General features: G+C 36.8%; 1 protein-coding gene across 2 annotated transcripts; it reads right to left on the bottom strand.

Annotated features, from left to right (window-relative positions):
• Nucleotides 1-102: 102 nt before the first annotated feature.
• LOC121380262 (RB1-inducible coiled-coil protein 1-like) lies at nucleotides 103-25157 on the bottom strand. 2 transcript variants are annotated; one of them, XM_041509109.1, is made up of 8 exons: nucleotides 24796-25157; nucleotides 20505-21223; nucleotides 19158-19292; nucleotides 14405-14752; nucleotides 13505-13744; nucleotides 8852-9019; nucleotides 1957-2094; nucleotides 103-921 (listed from the first exon to the last, which is right to left on the bottom strand). In XM_041509109.1, exons 2-8 carry the CDS (start codon nucleotides 21189-21191, stop codon nucleotides 598-600), a joined length of 2040 nt encoding a protein of 679 aa, XP_041365043.1. In that variant the 5' UTR covers nucleotides 21192-21223; nucleotides 24796-25157; the 3' UTR covers nucleotides 103-597. The 2 variants fall into 2 exon arrangements, with proteins under 2 accessions (XP_041365043.1, XP_041365044.1); XM_041509110.1 differs by having other exon boundaries at nucleotides 25008-25157.
• Between the last annotated feature and the right edge of the window lie 2081 nt (nucleotides 25158-27238).

Genomic DNA, 27238 nt, shown 5'->3' with positions numbered 1-27238 from the left:
GGTGCAAGTGGTTTACCAGTTTAGCACTCACTCAGGGTTTGGAGTCAGTATCTGGATTAAAAAAACCATGCCTCGACTGGGATCCGAACCCAGTACCTACCAGCCTGTAGACTGATGGCCTAACCACGATGCCACTGAGGCCGGTACCATGACTGGAATGAATAATTATAATACAATCATAGGTCTGGAAAGGTATCAGGGTTTCTGCCAGAGGGTATGATAGGTAAATTTTGTCTCCTAAAATCTAGAAAAATCAATGGATATATATATTTAAAATGTTTTTAGATATACTATAGCAAGAGAATTGCTGTTTAAAAAATGTCCTAAGTAGATAAAATGTTGTGTCCAATTTCAAACTATTTCAAATGCATAACAAGTCTTTTGGTTTTATTATGTAGGCCTCCTACTCTCGTATTATTTTCTGGCGGAAAGCCTGTATTTGTCCCTGTGGGAGAGAAAGCGAAGAGCAGCGTATGTGCAAACAGGAGAAGGGATAGAATGGTATTTGGACAGGATGGTGCAGGCTAGGGTGAGATGATCCAGGACAGAATGAGATGCGATATGGGCTGGGTGTCTCAAACGGCATACTCTGTCCCTCTAGTCACCACATCTGTTCAAATGGTGCTGAAAACTCTCCAGCGAAGAGAAATCTGTCCGCAGACAGTGCTTACAGACAAACTCCTGTTTAGACGTTTTATCTTCTGCACTCTTACCCACGACCTCTTCCACGAGCGGAGCTAACGACGGGTCACCGTCGGCAACCAATGACACCTCGCTGTATGCCTGCTTCCATGGAACATTCATCGGTCTGCACGGTGGACCAAGTGACATGGGCTCGGAGACTAAATGTGGGCGAGCCATAGTGAGCTTTGATAAAGATACTGTTTGCATCTTGTTCTTTTCATCCAAAACATGGTCAAACTGAAAACAACCAAACAGAGAGTGATCATTCAATCGTATATATATTTATCCTATAACTTACCCATCATATCCATGTCATAAACTCATGTGATAATTTACTTTATTAACCCGGTTAATAATGGTATGCAAATTTGCAAGGTCTCGAGGTAATGTGTTGCTGAGGATGGGTTATTTGCTTACCAGTCATCAAGACCCTCGTGTACTTGAGCGTAATGTTTTTAAAGTTTTATTTTAAATGCGTGACGTCAAATTAATCTGTGCTAATCGTGATGACGTCATATCATCGATGGTGGCGACTTTAGTACTGTGATTTACCAATTGTTTTTTTTATTAAATTGTTATTTTAGAAGTGTTATAGGATAAACAGAATTCGCTACTCGTGTTTTTTAATATGTAAAATATCAACCTCGTCTAGTTAATCGGTATTTGTCTCAGCAGAGCCTCGATAAATACCGATTAACATAGTTGATATTTTCCATATTAAAAAATACTCGTGACGAATCCTCTATATATATAATTATATATAATGTCAAGTGACATGGGCTCAGAGAATAAATGTTGGCGAGCCATGGCGAGCTTTGATAAAGAAACTATTTGCATCTTATTCTTTTTATCCAAAACATGGACAAACTGAAAACAACCAAACAAGAGTGATCATACAATCATATATATATATATATTATGTCAAGTGACATGGGCTCACACTAATGTGAAAAAAAAGATCCTGTTTGTATCTTATTCTTTCATCCAAAACATGGTCAAAGTGAAAACAACCTGAGAGTGATCATACAATCATATAATATACATCATGTCATGCAATTATTAGTATCTATAAAGTTACCTGTTATATATTTGTTATAAAGATACAAAGGATTATAAAACTGTGTCACTAAGGTTGTGTTGTGAAAATAATAACGTGTGTATGTTTGTTTGTGTGTGTGTGTGCATGTATGTCAAAACTATATCAGTCTGCTACATTTTGTCCAACTACAGAGTTTAATTGTATCAGGTGGCTTGGGGTGTTACTGCACCTACCTGTGCTTGAATTGCCTGAATCTGATTTAAATACTGTGTTTCTCGCTTCTTGTAGTCTTCACGTTCTTTCTTCAATGTTGCCTCCAGTTTACACTTCTGCGTGTTCAGTTTGCCCACATCATGTTGTAGTGACTGTATCTACAATACAAATAACATGTTAAATATTCCCTATCAGTGCTTCTGCCAGAATAAAAATTTTGGGTATGGAGCAATGAAATTGAATATTTGCAATGTATGTGCTGAATGTAACCGCAGTCAACAGGGGTATGGGGGGCCTCCCCCAGAAAGAAAATGGGTTAGGTTTAGTGTTAGGGTTAATAAAATCATACAGTAATGATACGAGTCATATAATATGTGAGTTTTCCTTTATCATCCTGCAGTGACTATCTACAATACACCGGCCTTGGTGGCGTTGTGGTTAGGCCATCGGTCAACAGGCTGGTAGGTACTGGGTTTAGATCCCAGTCGAGGCATGAGATTTTTAATCCAGATACCGACTCCAAACCCTGAGTGAGTGCTCCGCAAGGCTCAATGGGTAGGTGTAAACCACTTGCACCGACCAGTGATCCATAACTGGTTCAACAAAGGCCATGGTTTGTGCTATCCTGCCTGTGGGAAGCGCAAATAAAAGATCCCTTGCTGCTAATCGGAAAGAGTAGCCCATGAAGTGGCGACAGCAGGTTTCCTCTCAAAATCTGTGTGGTCCGTAACCATATGTCTGACGCCATATAACCATAAATAAAATGTGTTGAGTGCGTCGTTAAATACAACATTTCTTTCTTTTTTCTTTCTATCTACAATATCAACATGTTGAGTTTTCCTATATCATGCTGCAGTGACTATCTACAATATCAACATGATGAGTTTTCCTATATCATGCTGCAGTGACTATCTACAATACCAACATGTTGAGTGTTCCTATATCATCCTGCAGTGACTACAATATCAACATGTCGAGTGTTCCTATATCATCCTGCAGTGACTACAATATCAACATGTCGGGTGTTCCTATATCATCCTGCAGTGACTACAATATCAACATGTCGGGTGTTCCTATATCATCCTGCAGTGACTACAATATCAACATGTCGGGTGTTCCTATATCATCCTGCAGTGACTACAATATCAACATGTTGAGTTTTCCTATATCATCCTGCAGTGACTACAATATCAACATGTTGAGTGTTCCTGTATCATCCTGCAGTGACTACAATATCAACATGTTGAGTGTTCCTGTATCATCCTGCAGTGACTACAATATCAACATGTCGGGTGTTCCTGTATCATCATCCTGCAGTGACTACAATATCAACATGTCGAGTGTTCCTATATCATCCTGCAGTAACTACAATATCAACATGTCGAGTGTTCCTATATCATCCTGCAGTAACTACAATATCAACATGTCGAGTGTTCCTATATCATCCTGCAGTAACTACAATATCAACATGTCGAGTGTTCCTATATCATCCTGCAGTAACTACAATATCAACATGTCAGGTGTTCCTATATCATCCTGCAGTAACTACAATATCAACATGTTGAGTGTTCCTATATCATCCTGCAGTGACTGTCTACAATATCAACATGTCGGGTGTTCCTATATCATCCTGCAGTGACTGTCTACAATATCAACATGTTGAGTGTTCCTACATAATACTGAAGTGACTGTCTACAATATCAACATGTTCAGTGTTACTATATCATCCTGCAGTGTCTACAATATCAACATGTCGGGTGTTCCTATATCATCCTGCAGTGACTATCTATAATATCAACATGATGAGTTTTCCTATATCATCCTGCAGTGACTACAATATCAACATGTCGGGTGTTCCTATATCATCCTGCAGTGACTATCTATAATATTAACATGTTGAGTGTTCCTATATCATCCTGCAATGACTATCTGCAATACCAACATGTTGAGTTTTTCTATATCATGCTGCAGTGTCTATCTACAATATCAACATGTTGAGTGTTCCTATATCATCCTGCAGTCACTATCTACAATATCAACATGCAAGCCTTGAAATAAAACATTTTGGTGTACCTGACACAATGTCCTGCACCAATCAATTTGTGCCTGACATAAAAGAAATTGTACTTGTCACAAAACATTGTAAATAAAAATGAAATAAATAAGTTGTATGTTGTTTAATAATTGATATATTTAATTACTAAATAATCAATGCAGCAATTAAGGCAATAGTCACCAAATGATGACATTTATTATTGTTACATACTTACGTCTATGATGCATTAATATATGTCCTCTGGTAAAGCTGTATCCTAACAAACCGTGAGCTACATGAGCGATTATTTTAGAAATCATGGATTTCAATTGCCATATCCTAACTGCACGCGTGCGACCTGTCGTATCGCGCGCATACAGTTAGGATGCGGCAATGGAAATCAATGATTTCTAAAATAATCACTCGCGGCCGGTTAGGATAGGGCTTAAGAAATTAAGCCATGAAACTGTCATCACTATCACTTTGTGTTGAACTTTCAGATCCATGATGATCTGACTCGTCCATTTTTTTCAATGTCATCAGTGTCATGTTTGTGGTAATATTCTATATTTTTGGTTGCCGGGTGATCTTTAGCATTTGACACACACAGATTTGTGGACCCTTTGATCCATGCGTCCAAAAAATCGTGATTATACTGCATTTCTTTTTGAAATGTTTTGCAGAGCGAGCATGTCATAAGTGTAACCTCACCTTTGGTGTTTTCTTCAAACTGTAGCCACAAAGAGGCATTTGTTTTAACTAAATCCTCCTTTTACCATTTGGTGTTTTCTTCAAACTGTAGCCACAAAGAGGCATTTGTTTTAACTAAATCCTCCTTTTACCATTTGGTGTTTTCTTCAAACTGTAGCCACAAAGGCATTTGTTTTAACTAAATCCTCCTTTTACCATTTGGTGTTTTCTTCAAACTGTAGTCACAAAGAGGCATTTGTTTTAACTAAATCCTCCTTTTACCATTTGGTGTTTTCTTCAAACTGTAGCCACAAAGAGGCATTTGTTTTAACTAAATCCTCCTTTTACCATTTGGTGTTTTCTTCAAACTGTAGCCACAAAGAGGCATTTGTTTTAACTAAATCCTCCTTTTACCATTTGGTGTTTTCTTCAAACTGTAGCCACAAAGAGGCATTTGTTTTAACTAAATCCTCCTTTTACCATTTGGTGTTTTCTTCAAACTGTAGCCACAAAGGCATTTGTTTTAACTAAATCCTCCTTTTACCATTTGGTGTTTTCTTCAAACTGTAGTCACAAAGAGGCATTTGTTCTAACTAAATCCTCCTTTTACCATTTGGTGTTTTCTTCAAACTGTAGCCACAAAGAGGCATTTGTTTTAACTAAATCCTCCTTTTACCATTTGGTGTTTTCTTCAAACTGTAGCCACAAAGAGGCATTTGTTTTAACTAAATCCTCCTTTTACCATTTGGTGTTTTCTTCAAACTGTAGCCACAAAGGCATTTGTTTTAACTAAATCCTCCTTTTACCATTTGGTGTTTTCTTCAAACTGTAGCCACAAAGAGGCATTTGTTTTAACTAAATCCTCCTTTTACCATTTGGTGTTTTCTTCAAACTGTAGCCACAAAGAGGCATTTGTTTTAACTAAATCCTCCTTTTACCATTTGGTGTTTTCTTCAAACTGTAGCCACAAAGGCATTTGTTTTAACTAAATCCTCCTTTTACCATTTGGTGTTTTCTTCAAACTGTAGTCACAAAGAGGCATTTGTTCTAACTAAATCCTCCTTTTACCATTTTAATTCTGTGCTAGATTTTAAGATACTACTCTGCAGGATATTCGTTTGGAAATTTTGGGGGACGATTTAATCGGCGGCTGCCCGCCGCGGATACTGGGAACAGGGACAGTTGATTTGTCATTATCGGTACCTGTCTGTTCTTTTACAGCAAAGACTGAAGTTATTTTGTTCAACATCCTTTAATTGTTAACCACGAGGCAATTTGACTTGCAAACTTTAAATGAAATCGCCACAGGAAGTACATGTATACGCTAAGTACGAAAGGTCAATTACTAATATGCGTGACATCACTTTTTACAATGTAAGTTCCCACAAAATCGAGACTATGAAAAATCCTACTAAACAGGTACGCGGACTGTAGATGAACTTCGTGTTGGACTGTCAAGTGCCCCGCAAACCGGTTCGAATCCCACTGGTACACATTTGTGTTTTTTCATTTGTAATCAAATGGGGTTTTTAATCGGTGCATTAAGTGTATTCGACTCCAAAACAGCCGGCTATTACTACAACTCGAGCTTCAGACATGGTTACCAGCGCAATCGACATTGTTACTGACAAGTTACAAATTTGTACCGGACAATGACCGTGACCAGCTGCTTATTTCAAGGCTTGAACATGTTGAGTGTTCCTATATCATCCTGCAGTGACTATCTACAATATCAACATGTTGAGTTTTCCTGTCATACTGGTATGACTGTTATACAGTGTTTGACAAATGTTTGAAAAGGTCACTAGCCCTCACGGAAGCTTTGACAAGTGCTTTATGTATTGTAGTAATACGGTTGATAATTTCCACTAGCCCTCACGGAAGCTTTGACAAGTGCTTTATGTATTGTAGTAATACGGTTGATAATTTCCACTAGCCCTCACGGAAGCTTTGACAAGTGCTTTATGTATTGTAGTAATACGGTTGATAAGTTCCACTAGCCCTCACGGAAGCTTTGACAAGTGCTTTATGTATTGTAGTAATACGGTTGATAATTTCCACTAGCCCTCACGGAAGCTTTGACAAGTGCTTTATGTATTGTAGTAATACGGTTGATAATTTCCACTAGCCCTCACAGAAGCTTTGACAAGTGCTTTATGTATTGTAGTAATACGGTTGATAATTTCCACTAGCCCTCACAGCTTTGACAAGTGCTTTATGTATTGTAGTAATACGGTTGATAAGTTCCACTAGCCCTCACAGAAGCTTTGACAAGTGCTTTATGTATTGTAGTAATACGGTTGATAAGTTCCACTAGACCTACCCGGAAGCTTTGACAAGTGCTTTATGTATTGTAGTAATACGGTTGATAATTTCCACTAGACCTACCCGGAAGCTTTGACAAGTGCTTTATGTATTGTAGTAATACGGTTGATAATTTCCACTAGCCCTCACGGAAGCTTTGACAAGTGCTTTATGTATTGTAGTAATACGGTTGATAATTTCCACTAGCCCTCACAGAAGCTTTGACAAGTGCTTTATGTATTGTAGTAATACGGTTGATAATTTCCACTAGCCCGCACAGAAGCTTTGACAAGTGCTTTATGTATTGTAGTAATACGGTTGATAATTTCCACTAGCCCTCACAGAAGCTTTGACAAGTGCTTTATGTATTGTAGTAATACGGTTGATAATTTCCACTAGCCCTCACAGAAGCTTTGACAAGTGCTTTATGTATTGTAGTAATACGGTTGATAATTTCCACTAGCCCTCACGAAAGCTTTGACAAGTGCTTTATGTATTGTAGTAATACGGTTGATAATTTCCACTAGACCAAACACTAAATATTAATTAACCGGAACAAAGGACTAGTGGATTTGTTGAACCCTGTTATCTACAACACAAATAAATGTGTCCACAATACAAACATGTTCGCTTTCCAGTGACTGTCAGCCACGGCCCACTAGCATCAATTCTGAGCCTCCCTACAGCAATTTGTTTAAAATGACTTCTGCAACAAATAAACATGACTGGCAGGTATGAAGTCTATTTCAAATGTACAAAATTCTCAATACATTTTGGTGTATACATTTTGCCATCACTGAGTAGCTTTATTGACTGCAGTAATGTATAGCCAGCAGCACAAAGCTGCCGTTGATGATGCCCCTGACCTAAGGCAATGACATATTAAATGTTGGGGATGGTGTACAGGTAAGTAAAGTCAATAAGACACCATGTACACCTAGAGTGATGACCTACAGTATTGACTGTACCATACCTAAAAGCCACTTACTAAACAATGTGTTAAAACACTGGTAAACACATTTCTTTCTAGTACCATTGTCAGACACTTGCCATCTACTGATTAAACCATGTACTATAGTCCGTCCCACAGGGAATACATTTTATCATGCTATGGAATTTACTACAAATTATTTATATCTGACCCGAGTGTTTTTTAAATTGGACACAAAAAATTTATTTTTTTATTTTATTTCCAAAACACTTTTACTTTTCTTCTTACATCAAACAAAACATTTTTGTAAGAGGATGGGAGGCTATAGTGTCCTGCATGCTAATCCAACATTTCCCAACCTGATTAAAATTAGCACTACTGGTCTACCAGTAGTTCTAACAGCATTGCGTGGACTCCCATGTCCAGGTGACATTTCATCTATAAATAACAATTTAAATATCGACCAATTACACTTCGCCTTTTATAGTGTTATTCCAGAGCATACAAATTCTAAAAATATTGGGCGAGACTATTTATGCAATAGGCGAACTTGTTGATCTATTTCAACATTATAAAAACGGGGGAAAGTGCAGTAATAAACTCTGGTTTACTAGTTATTACTAGTATAAAAAGATCTTATGGCTATACCATCACGGGATGTTTTTTTTCGTCTTTAAAGGAATTTTATATGCATTTTTTTTACTGAAATTAGTTTCTGGCATACTTCGTAATTCACCCGAATCATTTCGTATACCCTCGGCATAATCCCAAATTTTTTCAAATTCTTTTCAAATCACTGGCATGATTTTGCAAGTAAGGTTCTGATTGGTCGAAAAAAAGGTCAACTGAACATGAGCTTCAACGGGGTGCTGTTAGATCCACAGGTAATAGTAATTAACCAGTGGAGCTAATTTTAATTAGATTGAACATTTCCTTCCCTCCGTCCAGCACTCACCTTCTTCAGGGAATACTTGGCGTCATCCTTCTGTTCCTTGAGATAGCGGCTCTTCTGATCCAGCTGACGCACAAGAGCCACCTTTTCTTCCTTCCAGCGCAATGCATCATGGTCCTGCTCGATGTCCACCAGACTCTGCAGCATCTGTTTGTAGTTCCTCTCCAGCATCTGTACAATACGGAAACACACGGATCATGTACGGATACATGTTTACTTCATAATCACCTCATCAGGATTGAAAATTAACATGAAAACCATGGTCGCCAGCAGGGCAAGTTGAAGAAAAATCTTACTGGCCCTTCTCAAATTCAACTAAGCCTTCAATTATTACATTGAAATTTAACTGCACAGCCAAAATAAAAACTAGAACATTCTTTGTTGAATAATAACCATGTGCACACCGTATATAGTCTGCTTCAAAAGGAAACCGATGAATTGGCATGTAACTTCATAATGAATAAAGTTAAAATTCATATAAAAACATGTTATTAAGTTTTAAACCCATACCAACTAAAGTAAAAAAAAACAGTGATGAAGAAATCCAGTACAAATAAAAATGTTTCTTTACAAATTACCATTAAATTATACAGATTAAATCTCATTGTTAATACAGGGGTGCATGAAGACAAAATGCTACAACAGCCAAGGCACACGTATGCAGCTTGACTTGTTTTTTCTCTTAAGTAAAAGGTAATGCAGTACAAAGAGACTAAACGTAGAACTGCACATGATTTAATAAACTAGTCTGGGAGTGGCAGTCCATGGAATCATCCACTATTTTGCCAAATACCCATTCGACTATCCATTATGCAGAGATACAGCCCTGATCATGTATTACGGTTTTGTCGTTCAGATTACCTTGGACGTTGCATCAATTGCCTTAAAACCTGTATTGGAAAAGACAATTTAATCTATGCAGTTTGATGATACATGTAATTTATAAAGAATTTGTTTTAATTTACACTGACCTCACCCCCCCCCCAGCCCCCCAAAAAAAGAAGAAAAAAAAGTTATTTAAGATGGTATGGGTTTAAAACTTAATCAACTAATGTTTTTATATGAATTTTATGTTTATTCATTATGACGTTACATGTCAATTTATCGATCTGTTCCCTTTTGATGCAAAGGGTCAACATACTAAAATTTATATTTTCTGTCTCAATAAAATGTGGATATTGTAAATGCTACAATAGTAGGCTACTAATAAAATAAATATCAAAAGAAAAATAAATCTGTGAACACCCCCCCCCCCCCCCCCCCACACACACATTTTACCAAAATATACTGTGTACTTTATCATATTACAAAGCATAAACACCTCCTAATGGTTATTACAGTAAATCTTGCATCATGTCAGGACTTTAGATCTGATCTGTTCTTATTGCATGCAAATCGCTTAAATTTAATACAATACTGACAATGGCAATCAATTAACTAACCTTTGGACTAATCCCTGTAGTAATGGAAAATTTCATTGCTATTTTTATATGTGCGCATGTGCTCACGTTAATGTGATTTAAAACTACAATAAAGATTTTGATTTTGTTCTAGAATAATATAAGCCAATTAAATATGATTAGTTTTTACGATAACATTGAATTATCAATTGTAAAAAAGTAGGTCTACTAGATAATTATGACATATCCAGTCCATTCCAATAAGCTGACGACTTCCAGATTTTAAAAATACATGCAGTGTCTGAAATACGTTTTGAGCTCTATTTCTAGAAAGACCCAGCCCAAAACCACATAGGTTGAGTCTTGCACTGTCAAAATATGGAGCATGTTCTACGTTTTCTACTGCTAGATCTGTAGTTTGCACCAGCACTGACTCGGTGTGTTTTGTCACATTCAATTTGGTTTCAGTGCATTTCATATTTAACTGGTACCATCCTCGCCAGACCCTAAATTAGATGGTCGCCCAATGGACTAGTTTTGTAAAATTCTTAGTCGCCCTTAGCCAATAAAGGTTGCCACGGGTGACTGGGCGACAGCTAATTGTCAACCCTGCCTTACTAGTTTACATATGTTGAAATCACCGAAGAACGCGCTATACAACCCAGTGACACAAAAACACATGTATGATGTATGGATAGATCCTCGAACATTCCCACTCCAAGAAAAGCATTCTATAAAAAGACATTTTGTACACCAAGGTCTTACATGTGCAATCAGCTCAATGATCAGCATGATCTTTTTTAAAATTTAGATTTAAAAAAAAAAAAAAAAAAATTATAACTGCAAACTGCATTCACAGCAAAAAAAATTGATTTATTTAATTTTTATGTCAAAAATTATTTTATTTATAATTTTGTCCCATATTTGAAGCCCTATAATTCTGTTTTTGTTTAGAATATGACATTGATTTTTCGATTAATAAGTTGCCCAATAAACTGGATGCAGAACACTGCATACAGATAATTAGTATTTTAAATCATAGTTGAGAAATAATCATTTTCATGAACTCAAATGATGATAAAAAGTATGTGATTTACTGTTACAGACTTGAAAAATTACATATTTAGTGGAACAGAAATGCTGTATGCAGGTACTAACTTAGTAGAGTTTGATGTTTCTTTCTTTCATGCATTTAAATAAAAGGTATACAAATAAAACAAAATTTAAAAAGAAGTTACACAAATTTAAGAAATAAAAAATCTAAATGAATATAAGATTTATTTTACCTAAAGTCATAAATACAACTTTGCAATAAATAATTAACGAACAAAAAAGGTATAAAAATGATTCTGATGCCAAGTTCACAAATCTCTGTTAATCAACATCACACCATCCTTGTTAAGTCTTTTTGCATTGCACTTTGTGATCAAAAAGTTGTGAGAACTTATAGTCCGTCCCAACAACCTACAAAAATGTTTTTTTGTAAATAATTTCAGTTTGGTTTCACGTAAGAAGAAAAGTAAAACTATTTTGGAAATAACAAAAAAACAAAACCTAAACTATTTTTTAATGCAATTTTGAAAACAATCAGCTCAGAAATAAATAACTTGTAGTAAATTTCACAGTATGAAAAAAGGCATTCCCTTTGGGACGGACTATAGACTACCAAAAAAATTGATGATTTAAAGGCAATCCTAAAATGATTACCATATAATGATGATTGAAAGGCAATCCTGCAATGATTACCGTATAATGATGCTTTAAAGGCAATCCTGCAATGATTACCGTATAATGATGCTTTAAAGGCAATCCTGCAATGATTACCGTATAATGATGCTTTAAAGGCAATCCTGCAATGATTACCTTGTAATGATTTAAAGGCAATCCTGAAATGATTACTTTAAGGACTATAATGATGAGTTAAAGGCAATCCTGCAATGATTACCTTAAGGACTATAATGATGAGTTAAAGGCAATCCTGCAATGATTACCGTATAATGATGCTTTAAAGGCAATCCTGCAATGATTACCGTATAATGATGATTTAAAGGCAATCCTGCAATGATTACCTTATAATGATTTAAAGGCAATCCTGAAATGATTACTTTAAGGACTATAATGATGAGTTAAAGGCAATCCTGAAATGATTACCTTAAGGACTATAATGATGAGTTAAAGGCAATCCTGCAATGATTACCTTAAGGACTATAATGATGATTTAAAGGCAATCCTGCAATGAATACCTTAAGGACTATAATGATGAGTTAAAGGCAATCCTGCAATGATTACCGTATAATGATGATTTAAAGGCAATCCTGCAATGATTACCGTATAATGATGATTTAAAGGCAATCCTGCAATGATTACCTTATAATGATGATTTAAAGGCAATCCTGCAATGAATACCTTAAGGACTATAATGATGAGTTAAAGGCAATCCTGCAATGATTACCATATAATGATGCTTTAAAGGCAATCCTGTAATGATTACCGTATAATGATGATTTAAAGGCAATCCTGCAATGATTACCTTATAATGATTTAAAGGCAATCCTGAAATGATTACTTTAAGGACTATAATGATGAGTTAAAGGCAATCCTGAAATGATTACCTTAAGGACTATAATGATGAGTTAAAGGCAATCCTGCAATGATTACCTTAAGGACTATAATGATGATTTAAAGGCAATCCTGCAATGAATACCTTAAGGACTATAATGATGAGTTAAAGGCAATCCTGCAATGATTACCTTATAATGATGATTTAAAGGCAATCCTGCAATGATTACCTTATAATGATGATTTAAAGGCAATCCTGCAATGATTACCTTATAATGATGATTTAAAGGCAATCCTGCAATGATTACCGTAAGGACTTTAATGATGAGTTAAAGGCAATCCTGCAATGATTACCGTATAATGATTTAAAGGCAATCCTGAAATGATTACCGTATAATGATTTAAAGGCAATACTGAAATGATTACCGTAAGGACTATAATGCTGAGTTAAAGGCAATCCTGCAATGATTACCTTAAGGACTATAATGATGAGTTAAAGGCAATCCTGCAATGATTACCTTAAGGATTATAATGATGAGTTAAAGGCAATCCTGAAATGATTACTTTAAGGACTATAATGATGAGTTAAAGGCAATCCTGCAATGATTACCGTAAGGACTATAATGATGAGTTAAAGGCAATCCTGCAATGATTACCATAAGGACTATAATGATGATTTAAAGGCTGCAATGATTACCTTATTTTCATTATGCAGTGCTGTAAGCCTGGCATCCCTCTCACTGATGGCTGTAGTTAAATCTGCCACCAGTATTTCAAGGTCAGCGATTCTATGATGGACAGCATCAGAAACCTCTGTTGGTTTTGACAGCCCACCATCTTCACCACATACATCATCACTCTTGGTTGATTCGTCATCAGTCTGAACTGATACACAATGTTGTGAACTCTTCATAACATCCGTCTGAGAAGAAGAATTCTGTAAATGAAAAATGTCACCAGTGTTTACACACAAAAGTAATTATCTTAATTTGTAATTTGATGGTGATCTGTGTTCTGTAATGTGATTGGTTAATTACAGTGTTTTCTGGGATCAAATAGACAATAACACCTGCAAATCTAAGAAAAAAAAGAAGGTTATTTCCAAATTCAATGCACCACCACTGTCACTGAAATACACTCAAGTGTCATGTCTGTCACATGACCTTGAACCGTGGTTCGTAAACATTCATGTCACATTGTGACTTGTGATTTTCTTATATTCACGGGGGCAGAACTTAAACTCATTCACATATTTAAATACATATATTACATCTACACAAAACTATGATTGTCACATTAAAACAAAATATATGTCCTCGAATATTATACAAACTTACAGATATTGCTTGATACATTTATGACCTGAATTAAAAATCATAATGTAGACCTGAACTCAAAAACATAATGTAGAACTGAACTCAAAATCATCATGTACATGTAGATCTGAACTTAAAACTCATGTTGATACACAGTGCAGATACCGTACAGCTAAACAACTATGGAAGGTCACCTGGACATGAATGACTTTGTCAGATCTACTAACAGAAGGCAAGATGTAGTGACACTAGTAAGATTTCATTTCAACCGGTGCCAATACCTCGGTCTTGTGTAGACTCGAGGCAGCCATTAGTGTTGAGAAGTCAGACTGTATGGATGTCTTCAAGGAGTCACAAGTTGAATCATCTGGTCGTATGGATGTCTTTAAAGATTCACGTGTCAAGTCATCTGACAGTATGGATGTCTTTAAGGAGTCACAAGTTGAATCATCTGGCTGAATGGATGTCTTCAAGGAGTCACAAGTTGAGTCATCTGGCTGTATGGATGTCTTCAAGGAGTCACAAGTTGAGTCGTCTGGCTGTATCGATGCCTTCAAGGAGTCACACTGCTTGTTCAGCTCCTTCAGGGTCTTCTCCTTCAAATTCAGCTGCCTCTCCAGCTTCTGAACCTTCAAGTAGACAAAACAATATCTGAAACAAGACTGTGATGGAGGTTACTGAAAATAATAGAACACTAATCGTAGTCCACCTTGGTGTGCATGTAAAATTATCATGAGACATCTTGGTTGTGATGTAAAACTATCATGAAGGATCTCAGCTGAGATGTATAACTGTCAAAAAGGATCTTCATTGTGATATACAACTATCATGAAAGATCTCAGTTGAGATGTATAACTGTCATGAATGATCTCAGTTGAGATGTATAACTGTCATGAATGATCTCAGTTGAGATGTATAACTATCATGAACGATCTCAGTTGAGATGTATAACTATCATGAATGATCTCAGTTGATATGTACAACTATCATGAACGATCTCAGTTGAGATGTATAACTATCATGAACGATCTCAGTTGAGATGTGTAACTATCATGAATGATCTCAGTTGAGATGTACAACTATCATGAAGGATCTCAGTTGAGATGTATAACTATCATGAATGATCTCAGTTGAGATGTATAATTATCATGAAGGATCTCAGTTGAGATGTATAACTATCTGAATGACCTAAGTTAATATGTACAACTTTCATGAAGGATCTCAGTTGAGATGTATAACTATCATGAATGATCTCAGTTGAGATGTATAATTATCATGAAGGATCTCAGTTGAGATGTATAACTATCACGAATGACCTAAGTTGATATGTATAACTTTCATGAAGGATCTCAGTTGAGATGTACAACTATCATGAAGGATCTCAGTTGAGATGTATAACTATCACGAATGACCTAAGTTGATATGTATAACTTTCATGAAGGATCTCAGTTGAGATGTACAACTATCATGAAGGATCTCAGTTGAGATGTACAACTATCATGAAGGATCTCAGTTGAGATGTGTAACTATCATGAACGATCTCAGCGGAGATGTGTAACTATCATGAACGATCTCAGTTGATATGTACAACTATCATGAATGATCTCAGTTGAGATGTATAACTGTCATGAAGGATCTCAGTTAAGATGAATAACTTTCATGAATGATCTCAGTTGAGATGTATAACTATCATGAACGATCTCAGTTGTGATGTATAACTATCATGAACGATCTCAGTTGTGATGTATAACTGTCATGAATGATCTCAGTTGAGATGTATAACTGTCATGAATGATCTCAGTTGTGATGTACAACTGTCATGAATGACCTCAGTTGAGATGTACAACTGTCATGAATGATCTCAGTTGAGATGTACAACTGTCATGAAGGATCTCAGCTGAGATGTACAACTGTCATGAAGGATCTCAGCTGAGATGTACAACTATCATGAACGATCTCAATTGAGATGTGTAACTATCATGAACGATCTCAGTTGATATGTACAACTATCATGAATGATCTCAGTTGAGATGTACAACTGTCATGAATGACCTCAGTTGAGATGTACAACTGTCATGAATGATCTCAGTTGAGATGTACAACTGTCATGAAGGATCTCAGCTGAGATGTACAACTATCATGAACGATCTCAATTGAGATGTGTAACTATCATGAACGATCTCAGTTGATATGTACAACTATCATGAATGATCTCAGTTGAGATGTACAACTGTCATGAATGACCTCAGTTGAGATGTACAACTGTCATGAAGGATCTCAGTTGAGATGTACAACTATCATGAATGATCTCAGTTGAGATGTACAACTGTCATGAAGGATCTCAGTTGAGATGTACAACTGTCATGAAGGATCTCAGTTGAGATGTACAACTATCATGAATGATCTCAGTTGAGATGTACAACTGTCATGAAGGATCTCAGTTGAGATGTACAACTATCATGAAGGATCTCAGTTGAGATGTGTAACTATCATGAATGATCTCAGTTGATATGTACAACTATCATGAATGATCTTAGTTGAGATGTATAACTGTCATGAAGGATCTCAGTTGAGATGAATAACTTTCATGAACGATCTCAGTTGAGATGTATAACTATCATGAACAATCTCAGTTGTGATGTATAACTATCATGAACGATATCAGTTGAGATGTATAACTATCATGAACGATATCAGTTGAGATGTATAACTGTCATGAAGGATCTCAGTTGAGATGTACAACTGTCATGAAGGATCTCAGTTGAGATGTACAACTATCATGAATGATCTCAGTTGAGATGTGTAACTATCATGAACGATCTCAGTTGATATGTACAACTATCATGAATGATCTCAGTTGAGATGTACAACTGTCATGAATGACCTCAGTTGAGATGTACAACTGTCATGAAGGATCTCAGTTGAGATGTACAACTATCATGAACGATCTCAGTTGAGATGTACAACTGTCATGAATGATCTCAGTTGAGATGTACAACTATCATGAAGGATCTCAGTTGAGATGTGTAACTATCATGAATGATCTCAGTTGATATGTACAACTTTCATGAATGATCTCAGTTGAGATGTATAACTGTCATGAAGGATCTCAGTTGAGATGAATAACTTTCATGAATGATCTCAGTTGAGATGTATAACTATCATGAACGATCTCAGTTGTGATGTATAACTATCATGAATGATATCAGTTGAGATGTATAACTGTCATGAAGGATCTCAGTTGAGATGTACAACTGTCATGAAGGATCTCAGTTGAGATGTACAACTGTCATGAATGACCTCAGTTGAGATGTAAACTGTCATGAATGACCTCAGTTGAGATGTAAACTGTCATGAATGATCTCAGTTGAGATGTATAACTGTCATGAATGATCTCAGTTGAGATGTATAACTGTCATGAATGATCTCAGTTGAGATGTATAACTGTCATGAATGATCTCAGTTGATATGTACAACTGTCATGAATGATCTCAGTTGATATGTACAACTGTCATGAATGATCTCAGTTGATATGTACAACTGTCATGAATGATCTCAGTTGATATGTACAACTGTCATGCATGATCTCAGTTGATATGTACAACTCATGAATGATCTCAGTTGATATGTACAACTGTCATGAATGATCTCAGTTGATATGTACAACTGTCATGAAGGATCTCAGTTGAGATGTACAACTGTCATGAAGGATCTCAGTTGATGTGTACAACTGTCATGAAGGATCTCAGTTGATGTGTACAACTGTCATGAAGGATCTCAGTTGAGGTGTACAACTGTCATGAATGATCTCAGTTGAGGTGTACAACTGTCATGAAGGATCTCAGTTGAGATGTACAACTGTCATGAATGATCTCAGTTGAGATGTACAACTGTCATGAATGATCTCAGTTGATATGTACAACTGTCATGAATGATCTCAGTTGATATGTAAAACTGTCATGAATGATCTCAGTTGATATGTACAACTGTCATGAATGATCTCAGTTGAGATGTACAACTATCATGAACGATCTCAGTTGAGATGTATAACTATCATGAACGATATCAGTTGAGATGTGTAACTATCATGAACGATCTCAGTTGAGATGTATAACTATTACGAAGGATCTCAGTTCAGATGTGTAACTATCATGAAGGATCTCAGTTGAGACGTATAACTGTCATGAAGCAATCTGATTAAAATTAGCTCCACTATTACATGTGAATCTAACAGCAGCTCGTTGGAGCTCATGTCCAATTGACCTTTCATTTGACCAATCAAAACCTTACTTGCAAAATCGTGCCAGTGATTTGAAAAGAATTTGAAAACATTCGGGATTATGCCGAGGGTATACGAAATGATTCGGGTGAATTACGAAGTATGCCGGAAACTAATTGCAATATAACATTTTATGTAACATTCGTTTCAAGACAAAAAAAAACAACCATGATGGTATAGCTATAAAATCTGTTTATACTAGTATACAATCCAAAGTTTATTACTGCACTTTCCCCGTTTTTTCAATGTTGAAATAGACCAACAAGTTCGCCTACTGGTAATGCATAAATAGTCTCGCCCGATATTTTTAGAATTTGTATGCTCCCGAATAACGCTATAAAAGGCGAAGTGTAATTGGCTGATATTTAAATTGTTATTTATAGATGTAATGTCACCTGGACATGGCAGACCATGCAATGCTGTTAGACCTACTGGTAGACCCAGTAGAGCTAATTTTAATCAGATTGGTCATGAAGGATCTCAGTTGAGATTTATATCATGAAGGATCTATTATTAAGGACCATGGTTGTTATGCAGAACTTAATTTTGAGGATTACAGTTGTTTAATTAAATTCAGTAAAATTATTCCAAAAACATTAATTCTCAAAAACATTAATTCTCAATAATCAGACATTTAGAGTCAGGCACCAGTCATTGATGTTTACTGGTCCGACAAACAGACCTGAGAGACACTTTGACCTGATATCTGTACAGACACCCTGGTGATGAAGTTGATAAAAACATTTTTCACCAACCTTTTCATGCAGACCCATCAAGGTCCGGTCTTGTGACTTTGATTCTAGCAGGTCTTCTAGCTGACGGTTCGATTCTCGGAGTCGACTGTTAGTCTCCTCCAGTGATTGAACCAGTTCCTTCAGGTGAACAACATTCTATACAAACAGGAGTGAAAAAGAAAGGAATGTCTGTTAAACGAAACCTCAGCACATTTTAAACTACATGACACTGTATGGCTGTTTCGCGTTAGATAGATATATACACATACATTTATCGCATCTGCTATTTACCTCATAATTCTGTTATATGTTGGGGCTGTTCAACAATTACGTAATGTCAAATTTGGCGTTTTTTATATCCTGCCGCATGTAACGTTTTGTAACGCTAAGGCCACTCTCCACAGGGGGCCCCTCTAACATTGTGTAACGTTTTGTAACCCTAAGGCCACTCTCCACAGGGGGCCCCTCTAACATTGTGTAACGTTTTGTAACGCTAAGGCCACTCTCCACAGGGGGCCCCTCTAACACTGTGTAACGTTTTGTAATGCTAAGGCCACTCTCCACAGGGGGCCCCTCTAACATTGTGTAACGTTTTGTTTACAACGCTTAGGCCACTCTCCACAGAGGGCCTCTCTAACATTATGTAATGTTTTGTAATGCTAAGGCCACTCCCCACAGCTTCACCCCCACTTTCCACATTTAATTTAGCCAATTGTTTTAGATTTCGTTTGTATTTAAAGTTTGTTTGGTTCAACAACACCACTAGAGCACACTGATTTACTAATCATCGGCTAATTTTGACATAAGTCTTAGAGCGGAAACCGACTAAATTTTTCCATTAGTAGCAATGGATCTTTTATATGCACCATCCCACAGACAGGAGAGTACATACCATGGCCTTTGATACACCAGTCGTGGTCAAATGGCTAGAACGAGATTGAGCCCAATGGGCCCACCGACAGGGATCGATCCCAAACTGACTATGCATCAAGCAAGTGCTTTACTACTGCAGGGCTATGTCCCGCCCCTGTTTGAATGTTTGTTTGGTAATATATACCAGATGGAAAATCATCTCTTATTAATAGTAATGACTGTCTGCATTTCACATGTACTTAATTTATAATTTAAATTAGACATTTGTTTTGAAAATGTTATGTAACTCTTGACAACCCACCCCAATAACACATCCCATGAGGACATATGTTTTTGGCCTGCATTTCAAAACAAAAGAAACCTATTAAAAGACTGCCATACTTTACTTGCTACATGCATTTCAAGCCCTGTACCAGTTGAATCAAAACATTGCAATGAAAAACACCCACAAAGAGCAAGACAACCTATTCCACATGCATGACGAACAAAACTTACCATAACATCTTTAGGTTTTTCTCCATTTTTAATCAAAAGCTGTTGAATGAATCTCTTACACTTGGCAAGCTCCCTAACAATGATATTGAAATACTGTCTTGAAACCCCAGAATTCACCGACATCGTGTCCTGCAGTGACAACATTTTCTCAGAACCATCTGCAACAACATCATCAGCAGTTAACGTCTTCAATTCGTCAGACTTTTCTTCATCTGCCCGGATGCTCATAGACGGCGGGAAAAACACCTGACTTTTCAGCGAGACACTCTGAGTGTCCGTTACATGCAACACTGGCATTTTATCTCGGTCACTGAGGTCTGATTGGTCTTTAACTGTGTCCATTAATTTGTTCACTTCCTTCTGCACATCACAGTACTGGTTCAGGCGATGGTCCTGTAAACAGCTTGGTAGACTTGAGAATTCGGTGAACTCGCAGTGTCGACCTCTAGTCATTACAAGCTCACTGATCTGCTTTCCTGTTCGGAGAATGGCTTTCTCGAGAGTGGCGTTTCTCTGCAGGAGACGTTTGTTTTCACATGCCACATCTTGCAGGTAAGCATATAAATTTTTTGATGCAAGATGCTGTCGCATTATAATGTTAAAATCTTTTCGAGGAATCTTTACAAACAGGCCAGAGTTGTCCTCCCTCGGCATGTTGTCTGCACCTTTTGGAATCTTGTCAGACATCCTTCAGTTTCCTGAACATCAATTTGTTGATACTAAAGGAAACAAAAGTAAAAATTTTATATACATTCTCTAATAGTAATACATTCACAAAGCAGTGCTTCTAGAATTTGTATAAATACACTTTTACTAATAGTAATAATGTCACCTAGAGAGGGAGATAGAGGTTAAAAACACTAAAATTGGGTGATGGGTAGTGCAGGATATTCATATTTACAAAATACACTGAAATGCAGCATTTGACAACTTTTTTTCAATAGCCATTGGGCATGGCAATAGTAGTTATTTACTAGCCCAACACTGACTATCACTAGCCATGGGAGTGGGGCTACCTTAATCTAGAAGCCTTGCATAAAGATAAGTGCATATACATAGCCAGGGCCCATATCTTTAAAGCTATCTTAGCTAGATACTAAATCGTTAAACCATCACAAGCGATGACGTCACTATGGCATGTGATGTAGCGACGTCATAGCCTACAGTGGTTTTATGAATATGTTGTGCATATTAAGTTAGCTTCGAAAATCCCTAGCCAGGATTTTATATTGGGGTGGGTGGTAGGGTGCTACCTACAATGAGATGTTAAGGCACAACAGGCAAATATAAAAGGTGGTGCAGAAAAAAACAAAAAAGAGGTGAGATGGAGAAGGGACATGGACCCCTCTGGCTACGTCAGTTCACAAATAACATACATGTACATACGTACAGTGTACAATGATATAGGACATCCTCAGTGTTCATATAATTAAAAAATATATCAAAATTAGGAATCGAAATAACAACGGCGAAAAACGGTCATTATTACTGTCCATTATTTAAAAAAAGGTTTGTTTTGTTTAACAACACCACTAGAGCACATTGATTTATTAATCACCAGCTACTGGATGTCAAACATTTGGTAATTTTGACAGATAGTCTTAGAAAGGAATGAAATATAAATAAATGTTTAACAACACCCCAGCAAGAAAAATATATCAGCTATTAATTTGGGTGTCAAACTATGGTACATGTGTATGCAAACATTAAGTGATGATAAACATCAGTATAAAAATGCAAACGTTGAATTAAAACACAGTGTAAAGAACAAAGCAAGAAATACAAATATCACAGATAGATAAAATTAAAATTTAGAATAAAAGTCAGTATCTCAACTTTATATTGCAATAAAAGTTCAGGATGAAATCGAAAGAATTCCATCTCTTTGCAAGGAAACCCGCTACATTTTTCATGAGTAGCATGGTGTGCACTTTACGGTCACCCGATCGCCCATGGCGAGTGAAAACAGCATCAGGCAAGTCAAAAGCTCATCACGTGTCGCCCGCCTGACGAGTGAAAACAGCATCAGGCAAGTCAAAAGCTCATCAGTTGTCGCCCGCCTGGCGAGTGAAAACAGCATCAGGTAAGTCAAAAGCTCATCACGTGTCGCCCGCCTGGCGAGTAAAAATGTCTGCATATTGTATTATGTATCAAAATGCAAATAACTAATCTTTGTAAGAGATCGGAAAGTTATTTTTTATTTATTGTTATGAAATACAAGCACAAATGCACTTTTAAAAAAGTTGTGTGTGTTCGCTATGAACGGATACCATCAAATGTATACAATTGATTCGTCACCTGTGCCGCCATAACTCAGCAAAGCACAAACGACAGCCTGTTGTCAGTTTCAGTTAACATGTACGTTTGCCAATTTCAAATTGTAGGGTTCGTGTCAAAAAATTAAAAGAGAAATCTTGCACTGTACGAAGAACGTTTGGTTGAGGATACGGTACCAGAGTCTTTCGTTAAAACCGGTTTGATCTGGACAACGTATTATCGACAGTCGTACCTTCCTATTTCAGAATTGATATTTTATTAGTGTTAGTAGAACTTTCAAAGTTTAGTTTGTATAATAGTAACACATTAATCGTGTATATATTTTAAAAATAAAATATACTAAAGTAGACAATGAAAGTTTTCACTTCTTAATTTTACGTGTTAAAATCGACAAATTCAAATAAATATTATTTCGTTTGGAAAGGGTAAAGTTGAGGGTGGGGGGGGGAGTGTGTATTGAAGTGAGAGCATATTGATTTAATAATCATCCGACGCCATACAACCGTAAATAAGATGTGTTGAGTGCTTCGTTAAATAAAACATATCCTATCCTTCCTTCCATCTGCTGCTGGATGTCTAACATTTGATAATTTTGACATATAATCTTAGAGAGGAATCGGGTATTGGAGGTCGGAACCCTTACTTGCCCAAGTTTAAAAAAAAAATTAAATGTATTTTCTGGGGGAGCATGACCCCATATAAACTTCGCTCAACACAGTCTATAACCCCAACCCCGCTGAAATCCCTGCACACGCGCCTTGGAAACCAGCTACATATTTTAGCAAGGGATTGTTTATATGTACCACCCCACAGACAGGATATCACATACCATAGTCTTTTATTTATCCGCCGATGGGGATCGATCCTAGACTTACTGTGCATTTCCAAAAAAACACCCTTTTAGGTCCAAGTAATGAATAAAAATAAAATATAGTCTTGAAAAATGTTACGTAAATCGAACACAGTACCCTCTTCTCCTACCCCTAGAGCATTACATAATTAGTAACACCCCCTTAAATGTAACGCGTATGCCAACAGCTGGCCACTGTCAAAATTTCAAGGCAAATCCCCCACTCACCGACCCCTGGAAAGGTGTTGTACCATACCTCTATGGATATAAATATGTTTTGCAGATATGAGACGACCCCTCAATCAAGACAGTTAAATTTGTTCAAAAATTGCGAAATCTCACGTGATCTCTTGTTGGGGAATTCTATACTTGTGATAAGCCAATGAAAACCCATCTTCATAAATCAAGGCTAATATTTGTTCCTCGTATTCAGCCTTGATACATGTAGTCAAGATTACTGATATCCACTACTAGCGCCCTCTATTGGAAGAAAATTTGTAATGTTCACCAATTATGTCCCTTACACAATGACATCGCTGACCAATCACAGCATCGGTAACATGTGACAATCTTGAAAGCAATATCAGTGTTCGCCCGCCAACATGGAGTTTACATAACACGGGAATCTATAAGGAGCGTTGCGATTCGTTGCAATCAGATCTCATCGCATCCAATGAAATTTAAGCATTTTTAACACGATTTCTTGACGACATGTATCAAGGCTGAATACGAGGAACGAATATTAGCCTTGATTTATGAAGATGATGAAAACCGAGATCGATCGGTAGGAGCCGGTCAAAAGTGTTCCACTTTCAAAATCATGGCTTTGTTTTTGACCTGGAGGCTGGATAAGCCAGCGTAGTGAAACCAATGCGGAGTGCAGCGTCATATATGCACCAAACGTAATTGGATTTTCTGTTCTATATGCTTAAATAATAAAACTATTCCGGATACTGCCACTTTAAAATGTTGTGTACATCATTAAATAAAACATGTCTTTCTTTGTTAAAGTGTTTTTGTTGGTTTATTGTGACTGTAGATATCAATACAAATAAATCACTTCATATTATAAGTACTTTGCAAAGGTCGATCAGTTCTCACGCTACATCATCTACATTTGTTCTACTTTCCCTTTCACATGATCCTTCGCAATGTTACACTCACCTGATCAACGTAAAACCGTGCAAAAACAGCTGGCGTCTTCTACATTAAAAGTCCAAAGTTATCTCGGGCAAGAATAGAGTTTTCCTTTGGAAAAATTAAACATGTTTCGCTTAACCTAACCATTCGGCTGATGTCATGATCCATAAACATGACTGTCAGAAAAGAAAGGGGGAAAAAAAGGTTTTGCGTAGTTTCGCTGTACACTTACTTACACGTGTAATCACGAAAATATACGTAGTTGAGTGATATGCTGACCAAGTGACAAGCTGAGTAATAAAACTGAAAAATAGGGAAAACTTATGAGCGGTTATTGAAAATAATTTCGTACTATATATAGCCAAATTGGAAAATACAGTAATACACATCCGTAATATCCGTAAGAGCATGCACACATTCGGAACACTTCGGCTAAATACAAAATATATTTCGGAACACACAAATCCAATTACAAATTTTCCGGTATGATTCGTGGAATCGGCCGAAGAGTACCGAAGAGCTGTTGATTGAACGCGAGGTGCGCATTCGGATATCGATTCGGAAGCGGTTTTTAAAACAAATATTTTTTTTTGAAAGTAAATGTTTGTTTTTTTTTGTTGTTTTTTTCGCAAAAGCATAACACAGCACACTTGTATATAATACTCATTCGAAGACATTCGGATATGGGACCATTTAAAAAAATACCTCCTGATGACTTAGCTGTTTTGTTTTCGACATAATTATCATTGATACAGTTTGTACACTAATTAAGAAAATTAATTTAGTAATCATCAGCTATTGTATGTCAGACATTTGGTAATTTTGACATATAGTCTTAGTGAGGAAACCCGCGACATGTTTCCATTAGTAGCAAGTAAGGATCTTTTATATGCACCATCCCATAGACAGGATAGCACATACCACGGCCAGTCACTCCCCTCCGTACATAAAACAAAACGACAACTAAGTGGCATACTGTGTGGTGCACATACTGACATACCACAGTTTATGCCATAATAAAAAATTACACACTTAAAAGTCTGAAATCCACTCTTACAACGTAAACCTCTAAACGAATTATAATGGGCCGTTACCACTCCAGTGGCTGTTCACCTTCAGCGTATTCTCACTGTTCGCCAGTGTAAATTGTGTGTACCATAACCGAGATGATAAAAAAAACCCAGGTCAGGTCAGGTCATAGGGTTTTACGTGCACATTCAGAACAAGCTGTTGTAGCGCACGCCTGTCCAGGACAAGGTGGGGGGGGGGGGGGAGAAGGGACCGCCTGCACAGACAGGTGCAAGTGAGCACCAGCAGCCCGACCGTGGTCGGGAAAAAACCCAGGTCAGGTCAGGTCATAGGGTTTTACGTGCACAGCTCCAAATTATATAAATATTCGGCCGAGCAGTCAATTATTTTTATTTTTGGCTTGTAATTTTTTTCTTCTTTTTTTTAAAATTATTCTATTAACCTTTTTACTAATTGCTATTTTAAAAATTATGCCCATTTTCAACACTACCCCCCCCCCCCCCCCCACACACACACATCCCGAGTCAGGCAACCGATCTAATGGGCGTGTTCGAAACCCTAGTGGTATATGGGCACGTTAAACTAGTTATCATCATCATCATCAAACGAAAGAAACAATATATATATATAATGCGCCCACCGACGGGGATCGATCCCAGACCGATGGCGCATCAGGCGGACATTTTACCACTGCACATTAATGCCCCTGCTGCTAGTCATGACACAAGTGGTCTATGCGCTTATTTTATAATAGCTAAACGATCAACTATTTTGACAAATACCCATTCGACTCTGCATTGTGCGGAGATCATATATTAGTGGTACGGTTTTGTCGTTCAGATTTACTATAATGTCTTTGAAAAAAACAAAAAAACACACAAAAAAACACACAAAAAAACAAAAAAAACAACAACAACAACAACAACAACCCAACAACTATAGCATACGCAGCGTATATTTTTTTAATATGCAAATTACAAGGCCGTAGCTAGGATTTTACAATGAGCATACCATAAACTGAATAGGCCTACAATTTATTGTAAGCACGTATCTCAATAGTTCTAGTGTTACAATTTGTTTAAAATGTGAGTCGCAAACCCTAGTTTCAACCTGTGAAAATTAACACTATAAATTTAGTTAATCTACAAACCTGTAACTCATCTGTATAAAGCTACAAAAAAGCCAAACACGAGTCTGTGACATTGAAACGGGGAAACACCCTCTAACATTAAACCAGAGCTCGTCTCCATAAACATTACTTTTCAGAGGTAGGCTTCTTACGTTTTTGGAATTATGCTTTACGTATTTCGCCACATTACAAACACCAAGATGACAAGAAACACTCAGATGTTCAGAAATTGATAATCTAAATAAGAAAATATAAGTAGCCCTACTAATCTCTGATTTCAATTATCCAAGAAAATGATACTGATCGAGG

The sequence above is a fragment of the Gigantopelta aegis genome, chromosome 8, assembly GCF_016097555.1.
Source record: "Gigantopelta aegis isolate Gae_Host chromosome 8, Gae_host_genome, whole genome shotgun sequence".
Taxonomy (NCBI): domain Eukaryota; kingdom Metazoa; phylum Mollusca; class Gastropoda; order Neomphalida; family Peltospiridae; genus Gigantopelta; species Gigantopelta aegis.
Note: the sequence above shows the minus strand (reverse complement) of the source record. Positions and strands in the feature narration are given on the sequence as shown.

Coding starts and splice junctions, on each gene's coding strand:
- LOC121380262 (XM_041509109.1), bottom strand. CDS start 21,191: ATGTCTGACAAGATTCCAAAAGGTGCAGACAACATGCCGAGGGAGGAC. Junction 9,020..13,504: donor CACTGCATAATGAAAATAAG/GTAATCATTGCA, acceptor CGTATTGTACAG/ATGCTGGAGAGGAACTACAA. Junction 2,095..8,851: donor CCAAGTATTCCCTGAAGAAG/GTGAGTGCTGGA, acceptor TTTGTATTGTAG/ATACAGTCACTACAACATGA.